The 15,420-nt window shown below is 54.0% G+C and overlaps 1 protein-coding gene across 1 annotated transcript; it reads right to left on the bottom strand.

Annotated features, from left to right (window-relative positions):
* Window positions 1–229: 229 nt before the first annotated feature.
* Window positions 230–12,638, bottom strand: LOC116951354 (germ cell-specific gene 1-like protein). The gene is made up of 6 exons (XM_076073649.1): window positions 12,221–12,638; window positions 11,905–12,103; window positions 7,545–7,592; window positions 5,566–5,727; window positions 1,277–1,388; window positions 230–815 (listed from the first exon to the last, which is right to left on the bottom strand). Exons 1-6 carry the CDS (start codon window positions 12,332–12,334, stop codon window positions 362–364), a joined length of 1,089 nt encoding a protein of 362 aa, XP_075929764.1. The 5' UTR covers window positions 12,335–12,638; the 3' UTR covers window positions 230–361.
* Window positions 12,639–15,420: the final 2,782 nt, after the last annotated feature.

The raw sequence follows: 15,420 nt of genomic DNA, 5'->3' as shown, positions 1-15,420 counted from the left end.
ATCAACCGTGCAGTGGTTGTCTGACAACAGCCTTGATCGGCAGATGTTGCGCTTATGAATTATCGCGGCACCTTTGGCAATCCAGTGTGAACCCACGCACATACTTGAGCGAAACGTTAATCTTTTGCAGCTTGGTAACATGCAATTTACACACACAGACGTTCAAACCTTTTTCATCTCTGAGCTAAATTGCAATTAAGTAGCAGATAATCAATTTAACAGTCTGCTATCGGAGTGATGATTTCATGATGTGGCCATTTGCTACCAAAAAACATAGAAAGTGTGTGGGCATGATCCTAAAATCACCGTCAAAACTCGACTGCTGGAAACCAGTCCTCGTATTCTAGAATTGCTTCGCCACTCAGAGCGGAGCTTCACAGGACTCGTTCAAAATCTCTCTGTTTTTGTGCGCGAGAGGGTACACGGACTTGTACGCCAAGATGGCCGCCGCATTGACGGGTGCAGCAATGCTGAAATCGTTGTGCCGCTCGCGGCTGGCATTGGGCCTCGGCGCGTGGTCTGCCGGGACCCAGGGCAGTTGCTGCTGCAGCTGCTGCAGCTGCTGCTGATGCTGGTTGGAGGAGGGGGCAGCGGGCGGAGGGGCGAAGCGGTGGGCGGGCAAAGGGGGTGGCGGCGGTGGCGCTGCGGGGTGCCGGAGGGAGGTGGCGGTGAGCGCGCCCGGGCGGCGCGAGTCGGCACTGAAGCCCTGGCGTAGGAGGCGCTGCCGGCAGCCGAACTCCAGCACCGTCTTGGTGTAGTTGTTGAGCGTCGTCACCGAGGCCGCCATGCACGCCGTGAAGGAGCCCCAGGCAAAGCTGGCAGCGGTGGGGTGGGTGAGAAGGGTGGAAAGAGACAAAACGTCGTCGCGCGTGCAACGATCCCGCAAGCACCCACCCACCCCGGTGCGATTTGAGGGACTGTCACGGTTCATTCGGGATGACGAATCAAAGAGTTGAATGGGTGTTTTTTTTTGTTTGTCCAGTCCGTAAGACCCTCGCGTGCAACGTCACGTTTGTGTCATTTATAGACTTCTGGATGGGCAACGCTGTTGGCAAGCGACTATTTAGACGTGCACGGTGCGCGAGCGGTCATGGCCCCAGCCACGTCTCGCCAACTTTGCTGCTCATGTTTACGCATCGCATCTGGGGGGGCCGGCAGGTTGGTGGCGCGGCGAGCAGACACCACTGCGCTACCGGCTCCCCCCATGAACAGGCACAGAGGGAGACGCACAGGGGACGCGCAGAGGGGACGCGCGGAGAGGGAGCGTGAGAGATACCAGAAGGACCAGCCATAGTCCCAGCTGTGTGGCCTCCAGTCCTCCGGGCCCAGATTCACGGTCACCTGGAACACGGTGGTGAACATCATGTGTGCCACCATTCCCAGCAGGCCTGGCGGGCGCATTCAGCAGGAGCGGAGGGCGCAGAGAGAGGGTAGGGGGGGTGGAATGCACGGGACATGGGGTCATGGGGGCACCCTTGTTTACCCTGGACCTTAACGCTCAAGCTCCGTCAAAATCCACTACGAGTGGCAGTCCCCGATGGTGGTGGATTCGAGCCATCGAACGAAGACGGTCGCTGCATCGCGCGGCGCTTTCGGATGCGCTTCCGCGGCCGTCTGGAACGCTCTTCCTTCCGAATATTAAGACGCCACTGGAGCTTTGCACTTCTGAATCTAGATGGAAACCCAATTTCTTTAGAACTGCTTTGTTGTGTTTCGTTTGTTGTCTTTCCCCCGCACCTCCGATGAGCACGGTTGGCTACGTACGGTGTGAAAGAAGTTCAACATACATACAGTAGCGGCGCTGGCCCCGGATCTGTCTCGGTCGGCGGACCGAAATATATTTTCTTACACCCGGCACACCGCATCCAGTATACCTCGCGCTATGGCTGTAGCTAACAGTTGCGCGCTTTTACTCCAGTCTCACATGGCAACCAAGAACATAGCTAATGAGAAATCAACCGCTACCTGCGCCGTAACGTTTCGTGTTTTGGCTCAAGTCTGCTTGGTGTTTCCATCTTAGTGGGCAGTGGCGGCTCTTATGCCCAATCGTTGATGCACCGAACATCATCTCAAGTTCCGCCTCCAATGCTTGGTGTTGTTTTTGAACGATGGCGCTCCACGTTCGTTCGGTTTGCCCGCCCCTGCCCCTTCTGCTGAACACAAACCCCACAGCAACAACAAAAGCACGAACCAATTCAAATACCACAAATCGAGCATTTAGATCTCTCACTGGTTCAGCAGTTCCACTGCTGGATTATTTTTTTTATGCCTGAGGACGACCGCTTGTGTTGCGATCGAAACGTCGTGATATATGATTTGTGACTTTACCGAAAGAACCAAAGAGTATGGATTCCTGCAGTCACGAAAGCTTCAAATCAAGATAATTTAAATCCCGTGCGGTAATTTCCTCTCACTGCACTCCATCCCTCCCCCCGCCCCTCTCTCTTAGCCAGCTTACTCAGTGAATTCCTTTTTAGTGATGGAGATGAGACATTTGTTTTTCCTCTTCCCACAAAACCAATAAGCCGAGTCTTCGGCATCACGGGCACCGATGTCAAGGCCGTGCACGCAAGATCCGCACTGCCGTTCCGACCGGCCGTCAACACTTGCGGCGCACAGCAGACCTCCTATCGCTCAAGCCCAATGATGCTGCGTAGATTCCGTTGGTGCGTCGTCGTCGTCGGCCACGATCGATCCACTGCTGGATGAAGCTCTTCTCCCCCCCCCCCCCACAAGCCACCACCACCTCGGTTCTCGTTCATCGTGCGCAGTCGGCGAAGGAGCGTTGCGCTCGACGCCCCCTCGCGACAGCGTTCGCATGAACCGCTCGTGGCTGCCGTACACCGGCGTGTCTCCAGCGATTCGTCTGATTCACGGGAAACACGGTGGGCGGGGAGGGGGGAGGCGATCATTCCTTCGAGGTCGTCGCTGCCCCGCTAGGAACGTCGACTGCCAACTGTGAAGGTCTCGGTTCTGCAAGTGCCACACAAAGCCACTCGGGCACCAGATTTTTTTTGATATAATTACCGCGTGCAATTGTCAACAACGGCCACATCGGACGTTAGTTCATCTGATCGGCATAAATAATCGCATGACGGCAGCTTGAAGTCTCGCTCCGAAAAGGCGTGCGGCGATGTTAGGAGATGCTGCCGGCAGCTGTTCGCGTCGCTCCATCTCCTCGGTGGACGTCCTCTCAGGCCCGTTCCATGTCTTCCTGGGACGCAAACTCCCATCACTGCCTTTGCCCACCGACCCGTCACTCCCACGCCCCCCCCCCGCTCCCCCTTGCTGTTCCTTACTCCACGTGGTCCACTCTCTGTTTTAACATCATTCCAAGCATGCATATCCCCACGCTTTTTGCACTTTTCAGCACCTACTTACTGTACGCGCGTTGAACTTCTTTGGCGCCGTACGTAGCTAATCGGAGGCGCGGGGGGGAATGACGACGACAAGCCGAACACACAAAAAGCCAGCAATGAATACGTTCGCTTCGCGATACAGATGATCTAAACGGGCATCGCTCCAGCGGCGTCAGTGTGTTCCGTTTCGTGTTGCCAGTGCTCCGCCCGGCTCACGCCGTAACGCGCTGCCTCCTTGTCGAACGGCTCGCGATTCCGCTCCGCCTTCCGAGCCCGACGATCGCGAGCCGCGATCACGCAGCTTTTACATCGCCCCGCGGTTTATTTCTCCTTCGGGCGTCGCGATGGACCCTACGTCCAGGCAACAAAACAGAAAAAAAAAATCCACCTGCGATAACGACTGCTTTCGCTCGTATGGGTTGTGCACTGGCACTTGCGGACCGAGAGAGACAATTATTCACACGTGGCGGCCACCTGCCCCCATTTCTTCCTCTGTGCCGCACGGGAGCCGTAGATTGGGGTGCGAGTCTTGATGGCATTTTATCCACGAAGCTGTGGATCATAGGAAACTACTTCCGAGCGATTAAACTCGAAACAGATGGCCGAATGTATTGAGCGAAACATTGCAGCGACTAATCTGCGTAAATCCAGCGAGGCCCTCTCTGGCACAAAAAACAACAACAACAAGGAGGTTTAGTCCAATCCCAGCTGTCTCGAAAAGTTGATTTTTGTTTTACACTTCGGGAAAACGTTTCATCTCCATGACAGTGCGTCCACTCGGACGCGTTCTCTCCGCCAGGGTTGAGTGCCCGTTGCGGTGAAATCGATTGTGAGGTGAAGTCGTGAGGTGAAAAAAAGCGACGTTCCTAATAAAGGTTTTTGGGTTAGATCGCGTTTTATTTATAAATGTGTCGTAACCCTCCACCACCCGACACGGCCAATCAGCAAAAAAAGTGTCACGTTGACAAAAGACAAATAATTCACTGCTTTAGCCCACCGGTGTGTTGAAGAGTGAATCCACATTTACAGTTTGAGTACGACGTTTCGCTGGTAAATACATCCAGCATCTGTAAATGTGGATTCACTCTTCAACACACCGGTGGGCTAAAGCAGTGAATTATTTGTCTTTTGTCAACGTGACATTTTTTTGCTGATTGGCCGTGTCGGGTGGTGGAGGGTTACGACACATTTATAAATAAACGCGATCTTACCCAAAAACCTTTATTATGAATAATATTGGTCGCGAAAGCCTACGTGTTAAAAAGCGACGTTCCTTTACATCGCAGCTTTCATTGCGGCCCTTTGAGGGTGGGCTACGTCAGGCAACCATTGATTCAAATAAAATACAACAACTAAACCTCAAATCTCTGCCACTTTATGAGACTTCGGAGTAGATTCTCAGACCGATTGCGCTATTGGAACACATTGTGGGTGTGGACAGCCGTTATAAGAATTGAGATTGATTGCAATCACTAAACGTTTCACGTCGCAGCACACCCACGGTTAGTAATGCGGAGTAGAGACGAGGACGTGTGGAGAGAGGCCCCCAGGACACAGAAAGGGCACGGCTCAACAGGAGCAGCGGAAAGACAGGCAAGAAGGGGGTGGGGGGAGTGAAAGGAATGACGGGGCCGTGATGTCGGAGATGAGAGGGTGACGATGAGACGGGCAAGAGAAGAGAGCGAGACAGAGCGAGCTGCACGGAGCGGCGTCTGTTTTCACAGTGGGTGGCAGGGAGAGAGAGGAGGGATCCAGAGTGGTGGGGGGGGGGGGGGCGGGCCACACACGAGTCACGTGATTTGAGTCGGTCGAGATCAGGGGTCGGCAACACGCGGCCCTTTAAGGACTGCCTCTTGGCTCCCGATTCTCTAATTACAAAGTTTAAAAAAATATCTATATTAAAAAAAACCCTCCTAATTATTTTCGGTGAACGTCTAAAACACCCAACGGTGATTTGTAGTGGGGCGTTACAAATCATTGCGCGTTGTGCTCTTTCTTAAAATAGCGATCGACGTTATTTACGAAGTGCCCTCTCGTAGTCGCGTGCGTTATTACGGCTCCCGAAATAATTCGTGTCTTTTTAATTTTATTTTGCCTTTACCGAATCCGAAGCCAATAGCTCTCCTTGTTTGATATTTTGGGATTGCCGACCCCTGGGTCTTGATCTAGGGGCCGACAGCGGTGGCGTCGTCGTCAAAGGCCGCACCGGATAGGACGGTGAAGACGGCCGCGAAGGCGTTGAGCTTGAGGCCCGTGACCACGTTGGCCGCGTTGGCCGCGTTGCACCGCTCCAGGCACATGAGGAGGAAGCCGACAGACAGCAGAGACACGAACAGCGTCTCCGACACCATGGACAGCATCAGCACGCCTACACTCGGAGCCGTGGACAACACACACGCGGAGAGACCCGGCACACGAGGGGGTGGGTGGCCAACACCACGCCCGGCCGCCTTTGTCTCCCAAGTGGCGATGTTTACACATCGCACCAGGTACTCATTTGAGGCTGAGTCAACCTAGGGGAGGCCCAGGACTGGTTCAGATAATCGTCACTGATGTTGGCCGTGAGCGGGAATCGAACCCGGGTCACCAGGTTCGTAGCGCAGCGCGCTAACCGCTACACTACACACAGACACATTCATAGACACACACAGACATGGACACACACACACAGACATGGACACACAGAGCCATAGACACACACAGACATGGACACAGACATGGACACACAGAGACATGGACACACACATAAATAGACACACAGACATGGACACACAGACATAGACACACACACAGACATAGACAGACATGGACACACACATACATGGACACACACGCATACAGAAACATGGACACACACATAAATAGACACACACAGACATGGACACACACAGACATAGACACAGACATGGACACAGACAGACATAGACACACACAGACATAGACACACACAGACATGGACACACAGACATAGACACACAGACATGGGCACACACACAGAGACATAGACACACAGACATGGACACACACAGACAGACATAGGCACACACAGACATGGACACACACAGAGCCATGGACACACACAGACATGGACACACACAGAGACATAGACACACACAGACATAGACACACACAGAAATAGACACACAGAGGCATGGACACACATAAATAGACACACAGACATGGACACAGAGACATAGACACACAGACATGGACACACAGACAGACACACAGAGCCATGAACAGACACACATAAATATACACACACAGACATGGACACACACACACAGAGACATAGACACACACAGACATGGACACACAGACATAGACACACAGAGCCATGGACACACACAGAGCCATGAACACACACACACACATAAATATACACACACATAAATATACACACACAGACATGGATACACACACACAGACATGGACACACACAGAGAGACATAGACACACACGGACATGGACACACAGAGCCATAGACACACACAGAGACATAGATACACACGTACTGTAGATCCATAGATAAACACGTAGAGTCATAGATACACACGTGTACATTGCATAAACACCCCTACACTCAGAGTCATGGACAACACATAGAGCCATGGACATACACAGAGCCATGGACGTACACGTGTACATAGCAACAGCATGCCTACACTCAGAGCCATGCACACAGACAAACAGCCATGATTAATAGGTAACACTTGCACAGAGAAGCATGGACAACACACCAGAAAAAATGCCTTACTGTGCATTCAAAGTAAGCGAATGTACGCGAGAAAAAAAGATCCATTTATTTTATTTTTAAAAAAATCTAATTTGTGAGCATTCACAGAACACGACCGTCACACTGCCACGCGCAAACATTCAACTGACTCGTAGGCCGTCACTATGGTCAGAGCAGATATGTGGCGAAAACTTGATTCGAAGCTTTCGTGACTGCAGGAATTACTCTTTTGTTCCTTCGGTAAAGTCACGTAGAAAGAAAATTTATCGAATAAGTCACGTAGAAAAACATTAAATAGTTATTTCATTTATTTTCTTTCTACGTGACTTTACCGAAAGAACCAAATACCATATATGTGGCGGCCGCACATGCGGCATTGTACTTTATTATTATTATAATAAGAATCCACGCGTTCACGCATATCCACAGAGAGCACAGCGTTCACTCACCCTTCTCCGAGGCGGGGGCCAGGTCGATGAAGGTTCGGCACTTCTCCCCTGAAAGACGCAGATCGGCATCGACTCGCTCGCGCGTGATTTGTGACACAAATAGGCAGACATTACGCCTCCTTCCCAGAACCGTCTCTCCACACACACACACGCACAACTAAGCTTTAACTACTTTTTTTTTTGCACACACCACAGAGGCCACGCACGGTCATTACGAGAGTAATATTGCAGTAGCATTGACGCAACACAACGCAGCAAACTCCGTTCTCTTCTCGCGCATGATGGCAGCAAAATGTTCAGGCGCTAAATGATGCCAGTGTCCAGGTCTGCCGGCCACGACGAGAGGCCTTCAGCAGAGACGGAGTTCGTGTCGTGTCGCTGCTCCGCCGCTTCCGCTGAAGGAGCGAAGGCTGCAGTGGTTCACACACGCGGTGCACAGTGTTGGGTTAGCCACAATCGCACTGTTGTGGCTTTAACGTATGTCTATGGGTCTCTGTGTGTCTATATGGGTCTCTATGAATCTCTATGGGTCCCTATGTATCTCTATGAGTCTATGCATGTCTATGTTTCTCTATGGGTCTCTGTGTGTCTATATGGGTCTCTATGAATCTCTATGGGTCTCTAAGTATCTATATGTTTCTGTATGGGTTTACTGTGTGGTCCATAGTTTGGGTTGCATTGCCACAATCGCACCACTGTGGCTTTAACGTTTCTCTATGGGTCTCTGTGTCTACATGGGTCTCTATGCATCTCTAAGAGTCTACGTGCTTCTACGTATCGCTATGGGTTTACAATGCGGCTGCTAGTTTGGGTTGCATGTCTTTAATTTTCCAAATTCAAGCAAACTCTGCACCGTCACCGCTTCCGGCATGCAGTGCCTCGTCAGCAGTTAGACTTGCTGCAGCCAGTAGCGGTGCTTCTTTCACGGTCCTGCGACGCAACCATCGCTCCATCTCCTCGATTCACGTCTCCCTGCCCCTTAGGACGCATTCCATTCATTGGGATTGTTCAAGGACAGATCAACTTGGGTGGTGGTTCAATGGCTCGTCATCGAACAAAGACGGTCACCGCATCGCGCGGCGCTGTCAGATGTGCTTCGGCGGCCGTCTGGAACGCGCTTCCTTCCGATGTTAAATATGGATTGAAAACTACATTTCTTTATAACTTGTTTTTTTCGTGTGCGTGTTAGTTTGTTGTCCTTCCCCCGCACCTACGATTAGCACGGTTGGCTACGTACGGTGCGAAATAAGTTCAACGTACGCAAACATACATGGTCCATTCACGTCCATGCTGGGGCCTGAATTCTACAGACAAATACTTGCAGTGCGCGGTCTGCCTGTGTCTGCCTGTGCCTGCCTGTGTCTGCCTGTGCCTGCCTGTGCCTTCCTGCGTCTGCCTGTGTCTGCCTGTGTCTGCCTGTGCCTGTCTGTGTCTGCCTGCGCCTGCCTGTGTCTGCTTGTGCCTGTCTGTGTCTGCCTGTGCCTGCCTGTGTCTGCTTGTGCCTGCCTGTGTCTGCCTGCGCCTGCCTGTGCCTGCCTGTGCCTGCCTGTGTCTGCCTGTGCCTGTCTGTTCTTCCTGTGCCTGCCTGTGTCTGCCTGTGCCTGCCTGTGTCTGCTTGTGCCTGCCTGTGCCTGCCTGTGTCTGCCTGTGTCTGCCTGCGCCTGCCTGTGTATGCCTGTGTCTGCCTGTGCCTGCCTGCGCCTGCCTGTGTCTGCCTGTGCCTGCCTGTGTCTGCCTCTGCCTTCGTCTTCACGGGGTCGAAATTACGAATCGCCAAATCACAATCAGCAGGCGAGGTCATCGTTTGTAGCCTTTATCGGGCGCAGACCGCGAAATGCCACGGCTGTAATGAGATTGAACCCTCGTCAGCCTCTGGGCCACACCACGGGTGACTGCTGAATAATGTAACGGTACACCGTGCGCGGCATCGCGTGCATCATTTGTATTTTTCCTTCGTGGCGTGCGTAATGTTGTTTGTTGTTGTTGTTGTGTAGTATTACGCACGACCTTCATCTGTTTGTTTTGCGAGAGTGCGGGGGTCGCTGCGAATTCTGAGTCTCGAACAACTCACCCAAATGTGTGAAAGGCACACGGCCTTAATCAGCATTTCGCGAAGAAGTGCATTGTGGTCCTGTTGTCATCTCGGGTCACCATCAGTTGTCTATTCGGTCACATTCCCTATGATCACTGTTACGTTGCAATTATAGCTTTATTTTTTGGTGATTTCGAAAAGTTTTTTGGTTTGGACATGTTTGTTTTGTTGTAGTACGGAGTTAGACTGATGGCCTTAATCTAAGTTTTCTTGTGGTTGTTGTTGTTTGACTTGCATCCCACTGGGATTTTTTGCACACAGCGTTGGTGTACGGTGCTTTTTTCAGGAATATTTTGCTGTTTTTTTCATGGATTTTCTGTTTGCACAGTCACATAGTCACTTTAAGATGTTTTTCTTGTTCGTGTTTTTGGTTTTTTTGTTTGTTGTGGTTGCACCCGATTCAAGAGGCGAATGGCTCACAGGGCTATAGCAAAATAAATAAACTGATAAACTGAAACTGAAACTATCGTAGCAACGCTGCTGCCTAACAGTCGGTCACAATTGCTCAAATTAATTTTGGTGAAACGTTTTGCCCGTGGCACACCACGGCAATGGGAGTAAAATCAAGGCTACACAGGCATGCGTGGGATTCGAGACGAGGGAAGACATGCCCGCACTGGAGTCACCAAGGCAGACATAAGGAGCAGGGCCGCTCAAGATAAGCGGCAGAAAGAAAGAGGAAGCGAGAGAAGGAATGGCTGGGCCAAGATGCTGGGGATGAGGGTGATGATGCGGGAAGGAAAGAGGAGAGAGAAGGAAGGAGCAGGCAGAAGTGAACTGCATGGAAGAGCAGCGTCTCATAGGGGACGCCCACCCAGCACCCCTCACCTGCAACCACCCAGCACCCCTCACCTTCAACCACCCAACACCCCTCACCTGCTCCCACCCAACACCCCTCACCTGCTCCCACCCAGCACCCCTCACCGGCTCCCACCCAGCACTCCTCACCTGCTCCCACCCAGCACCCCTCACCTGCTCCCACCCAACACCCCTCACCTGCTCCCACCCAGCACCCCTCACCTGCTCCCACCCAGCACCCCTCACCTGCTCCCACCCAACACCCCTCACCTGCAACCACCCAGCACCCCTCACCGGCTCCCACCCAGCACCCCTCACCTGCTCCCACCCAGCACCCCTCACCTGCTCCCACCCAGCACCCCTCACCTGCTCCCACCCAGCACCCCTCACCTGCTCCCACCCAGCACCCCTCACCTGCTCCCACCCAACACTCCTCACCTGCTCCCACCCAACACCCCTCACCTTCAACCACCCAGCACCCCTCACCGGCTCCCACCCAGCACCCCTCACCTGCTCCCACCCAGCACCCCTCACCTGCTCCCACCCAGCACCCCTCACCTGCTCCCACCCAACACCCCTCACCTGCTCCCACCCAACACCCCTCACCTGCAACCACCCAGCACCCCTCACCGGCTCCCACCCAGCACCCCTCACCTGCTCCCACCCAGCACCCCTCACCTGCTCCCACCCAACACTCCTCACCTGCTCCCACCCAACACCCCTCACCTTCAACCACCCAGCACCCCTCACCGGCTCCCACCCAGCACCCCTCACCTGCTCCCACCCAGCACCCCTCACCTGCAACCACCCAGCACCCCTCACCTGCTCCCACCCAACACCCCTCACCTGCTCCCACCCAGCACCCCTCACCTGCTCCCACCCAGCACCCCTCACCTGCTCCCACCCAACACCCCTCACCTGCTCCCACCCAGCACCCCTCACCTGCTCCCACCCAGCACCCCTCACCTGCTCCCACCCAGCACCCCTCACCTGCTCCCACCCAGCACCCCTCACCTGCTCCCACCCAGCACCCCTCACCTGCTCCCACCCAGCACCCCTCACCTGCTCCCACCCAGCACCCCTCACCTGCTCCCACCCAGCACCCCTCACCTGCTCCCACCCAACACCCCTCACCTGCTCCCACCCAGCACCCCTCACCTGCTCCCACCCAGCACCCCTCACCTGCTCCCACCCAGCACCCCTCACCTGCAACCACCCAGCACCCCTCACCTTCAACCACCCAGCACCCCTCACCTGCTCCCACCCAGCACCCCTCAACTGCTCCCACCCAGCACCCCTCACCTGCAACCACCCAACACCCCTCACCTTCAACCACCCAGCACCCCTCACCTGCTCCCACCCAGCACCCCTCACCTGCTCCCACCCAGCACCCCTCACCTGCAACCACCCAGCACCCCTCACCTGCAACCACCCAGCACCCCTCACCTGCAACCACCCAGCACCCCTCACCTTCAACCACCACGTTCTCCTCGCACGACACCCACAGCCCCGCGTGGAAGTAGCGGAGCACGAACTTCTCGTCTCCCGCCTCCCAGGCGAGGGGCGAGTCGTCCACCGAGCCGTTCACGCGACACCCCCGCCGCCTCGCGACGTCCCCCGCCGCCGCAGCAGGCGCAGCCGCAACAGCAGCAGCCACAGGAGCCGCAGCAGGAGCAGCAGCCACAGCAGCCGCAGCAGGAGCCGCAGCAGCAGCAGGTCGCCTGGCCGAGTTTGACGGCGCGGCGGCGCTGGCGGCGCTCCGCGGGTCGCAGGGCGGCTTGGGCACTCGCTGAGTGCCCTGGCACCAGTAGCTGCTGAAGAAGGCCGCGGTGCCCATCAGCAGGGCCAACGTGTTGAGGACGAGGGCCAGCGACGAGCGGCACCTCCTCGTGGCGCGCATGGTCGCGATCGGCTCACCACCACCACCCCCGCCACACGCAAAACAAAAGAATGTGTGTGCCCTGAACTTCTTTCGCACCGTGCGTGGCCAACCGTGCTCATCGGAGGTGAATACAAAATAAAATATATTCCTAAACCGGGCAGTCCTCAGAAACAGGCAAGCCTCAAGCAAGGTAAAACGGCGGCGGTCCAGCACCAACAAGCCACTTGGAGCGCGCGCGCGACATCGCCACGGCGAGGAAAGTCTCGGCACGGACACGCGGCACGCGAGTGAAGCGTGGCGCGCGTGCTGCTGCTGGTGCTGCTGCTGGTGGTGGTGCTGGTGGTGGTGGTGCTGGTGCTGCTGGTGCAGGTGGTGGTGGTGCTGGTGCTGCTGGTGCAGGTGGTGCTGGTGCTGGTGGTGGTGGTGCTGGTGGTGGTGGTGCTGGTGCAGGTGGTGGTGGTGGTGCTGGTGGTGCTGCTGGTGCTGCTGGTGCTGCTGCTGGTGGTGCTGGTGGTGGTGCTGGTGGTGGTGCTGCTGGTGGTGCTGGTGGTGCTGCTGGTGGTGCTGGTGGTGCTGGTGGTGGTGGTGGTGCTGGTGGTGGTGGTGGTGTAGGTGGTGCTGCTGGTGGTGCAGGTGGTGCTGCTGCTGGTGGTGCTGCTGGTGGTGCTGGTGGTGCTGGTGCTGCTGGTGGTGCAGGTGATGCTGCTGGTGGTGGTGCTGCTGCTGGTGGTGCTGCTGGTGGTGCTGCTGCTGGTGGTCCCGCGACGCGTCGCTCTCGTCACGATTTACGTTTGCGCGCCGCTTTCGGCGCCTCTCGTTCCAGAGTCAACACCCCCGCCGCCACCGGGGGGGGGGGTTGGTTTTTTGTTCTCGCGGAAGCAACGAAGCCTCCTTGTCGGAGGACGACGTCCCCCCTCATCTCCCTCCGCCTCCTCCGCCTGCGACTTTACACCGGCGAAATGCCGCGACCCCCTCGCTCACTCGGCTCCGCCGTGGTAATGAAAGACAGAGAGGAGAGAGGGCCGAGGGGCCGCTGAGCGCGCCACCGTTTTATTTTCACTGGCACAAAGACAAAGGTCCCCCGTATAGCCTTAGCGGACTTTCGAGACAAGTGCCGTTCGCGAGTCGCACCTGTGAAGGTCGGCGACAGCACGCGATGGTGGGTGGGGTGGCCAGCACCGCTCCGGACCGCCGTCGCCTCCCCAGTGACGATGCTTACGCGCCACCGCACCAGCTACTCATTTGAGGCTGAGTCGACCTAGCGGGAGACCCAGGACCGGTTCAGATCATCGTCACCGGTGTTTGGGGGGGAGGGGGGCCGTGAGCGGTATTTGGACTCGGGTCGCCAGCACGCCCACGCGACCCCTTCCACTCCCTCGTGCACTCGGGGGGAGGTTTCACCGCCAGTTGTAGCAAATGAAGAGGGCGACTTTGTCAAGGGGCTGTTCCTATTTTTTAAGAATCTTTTTGCCCCTTAGAAATCGAGAGGCTCTAAATGTCATTCACAAATTTTGCACTATTTATATATATTGTTTGGTTCTTTCGGTAAAGTCTCGTAGATGGAAAATAATAAAATACAAATAATAAAACAAAGAAATCATAAAAAAACAAAAACTCACGTTTCGATCGCAGCACAAGCGGTCGTCATAAGATCTGATGACCGCTTGTTTTTATGATTATTATTTATATTGTTATTATTTGCATTGTTATTATTTGTGTTATTATTTGTACTGTTATTATTTGTATTGTTATTTGTATTGTTATTATTTGCCATCTGTGACTTTACGGAAAGAACCAAAGAATATGAATTCCTGCAGTCACTAAAGTTTTAAGTAAATACAGTGAGGGGAAAAGTATTTGATCCCCTGCTGATTTTGTACCCTTGCCCACTGACAAAGAAATGATCGGTCTATAATTTTAATGGTAGGTTTATTTGAACAGTGAGAGACAGAATAACAACAACAAAATCCAGAAAAACGCATGTCAAAAATGTTATAAATTGATTTGCATTTTAATGAGGGAAATTAGTATTTGACCCCCCTGCAAAACATGACTTCGTACTTGGTGGCAAAAGCCTTGTTGGCAATCACAGAGGTCAGACGTTTCTTGCAGTTGGCCACCAGGTCTGCACACATCTCATGAGGGATTTTGTCCCACTCCTCTTTGCAGATCTTCTCCAAGTCATTAAAGTTTCGAGGCTGACGTTTGGAAACTCGAACCTTCAGCTCCCTCCACAGATTTTCTATGGGATTAAGGTCTGGAGACTGGCTAGGCCACTCCAGGACCTTAATGTGCTTCTTCTTGAGCCACTCCTTTGTTGCCTTGACCGTGTGTTTTGGGTCATTGTCATACTGGAATACCCATCCACGACCCATTTTCAATGCCTTGGCTGAGGGAAGGAGGTTCTCACCCAAGATTTGACGGTACATGGCCCCGTCCATCGTCCCTTTGATGCGGTGAAGTTGTCCTGTCCCCGTAGCAGAAAAACACCCCCAAAGCATGTTTCCACCTCCACGTTTTAACGGTGGGGATGGTGTTCTTGGAGTCATAGGCAGCATTCCTTCTCCTCCAAACACGGCGAGTTGAGTTGATTCCAAAGAGCTCCATTTTGGTTTCATCTGACCACAACACTTTCACCCAGTTGTCCTCTGAATCATTCAGATGTTAATAGGCAAACTTCAGACGGGTCCCAGCTGCCTTGAGATCATTGACAAGATCCTCCTGTGTAGTTCTGGGCTGATTCCTCACCGTTCTCATGATCATTGCAACTCCACGAGGTGAGATCTTGCATGGAGCCCCAGGCCGAGAGAGATTGACAGTTCTTTTGTGTTTCTTCCATTTGCGAATAATCGCACTGTTGTCACCTTCTCACCAAGCTGCTTGGCAATGGTCTTGTAGCCCATTCCAGCCTTGTGTAGGGCTACAATCTTGTCCCTGACACCCTGGGAGAGCTCTTTGGTCTTGGCCATGGTGGAGAGTTTGGAATCTGATTGATTGCTTCTGTGAACAGGTGCCTTTTATACAGGTAACAAGCTGAGATTAGGAGCACTCCCTTTAAGAGTGTGCTCCTAATCTCAGCTCGTTACCTGTATAAAAGACACCTG

This window comes from Petromyzon marinus, chromosome 43, assembly GCF_048934315.1.
Source record: "Petromyzon marinus isolate PM22_M1 ecotype Great Lakes invasive population chromosome 43, UKy_Petmar_22M1.pri1.0, whole genome shotgun sequence".
Classification (NCBI taxonomy): domain Eukaryota; kingdom Metazoa; phylum Chordata; class Hyperoartia; order Petromyzontiformes; family Petromyzontidae; genus Petromyzon; species Petromyzon marinus.
This window is presented reverse-complemented; position numbering and strand designations above follow the sequence as displayed.

What these genes read in the sequence shown, in the direction of transcription:
- LOC116951354 (XM_076073649.1), bottom strand. Translation starts at nt 12,334, where the DNA reads ATGCGCGCCACGAGGAGGTGCCGCTCGTCGCTGGCCCTCGTCCTCAAC. An exon ending in CGTCTTCACCGTCCTATCCG is followed by an intron (nt 1,389 to 5,565) that starts GTGCGGCCTTTG and finishes TGCGCCCGCCAG; the next exon opens with GCCTGCTGGGAATGGTGGCA. An exon ending in GACTATGGCTGGTCCTTCTG is followed by an intron (nt 816 to 1,276) that starts GTATCTCTCACG and finishes CACCGCTGCCAG; the next exon opens with CTTTGCCTGGGGCTCCTTCA.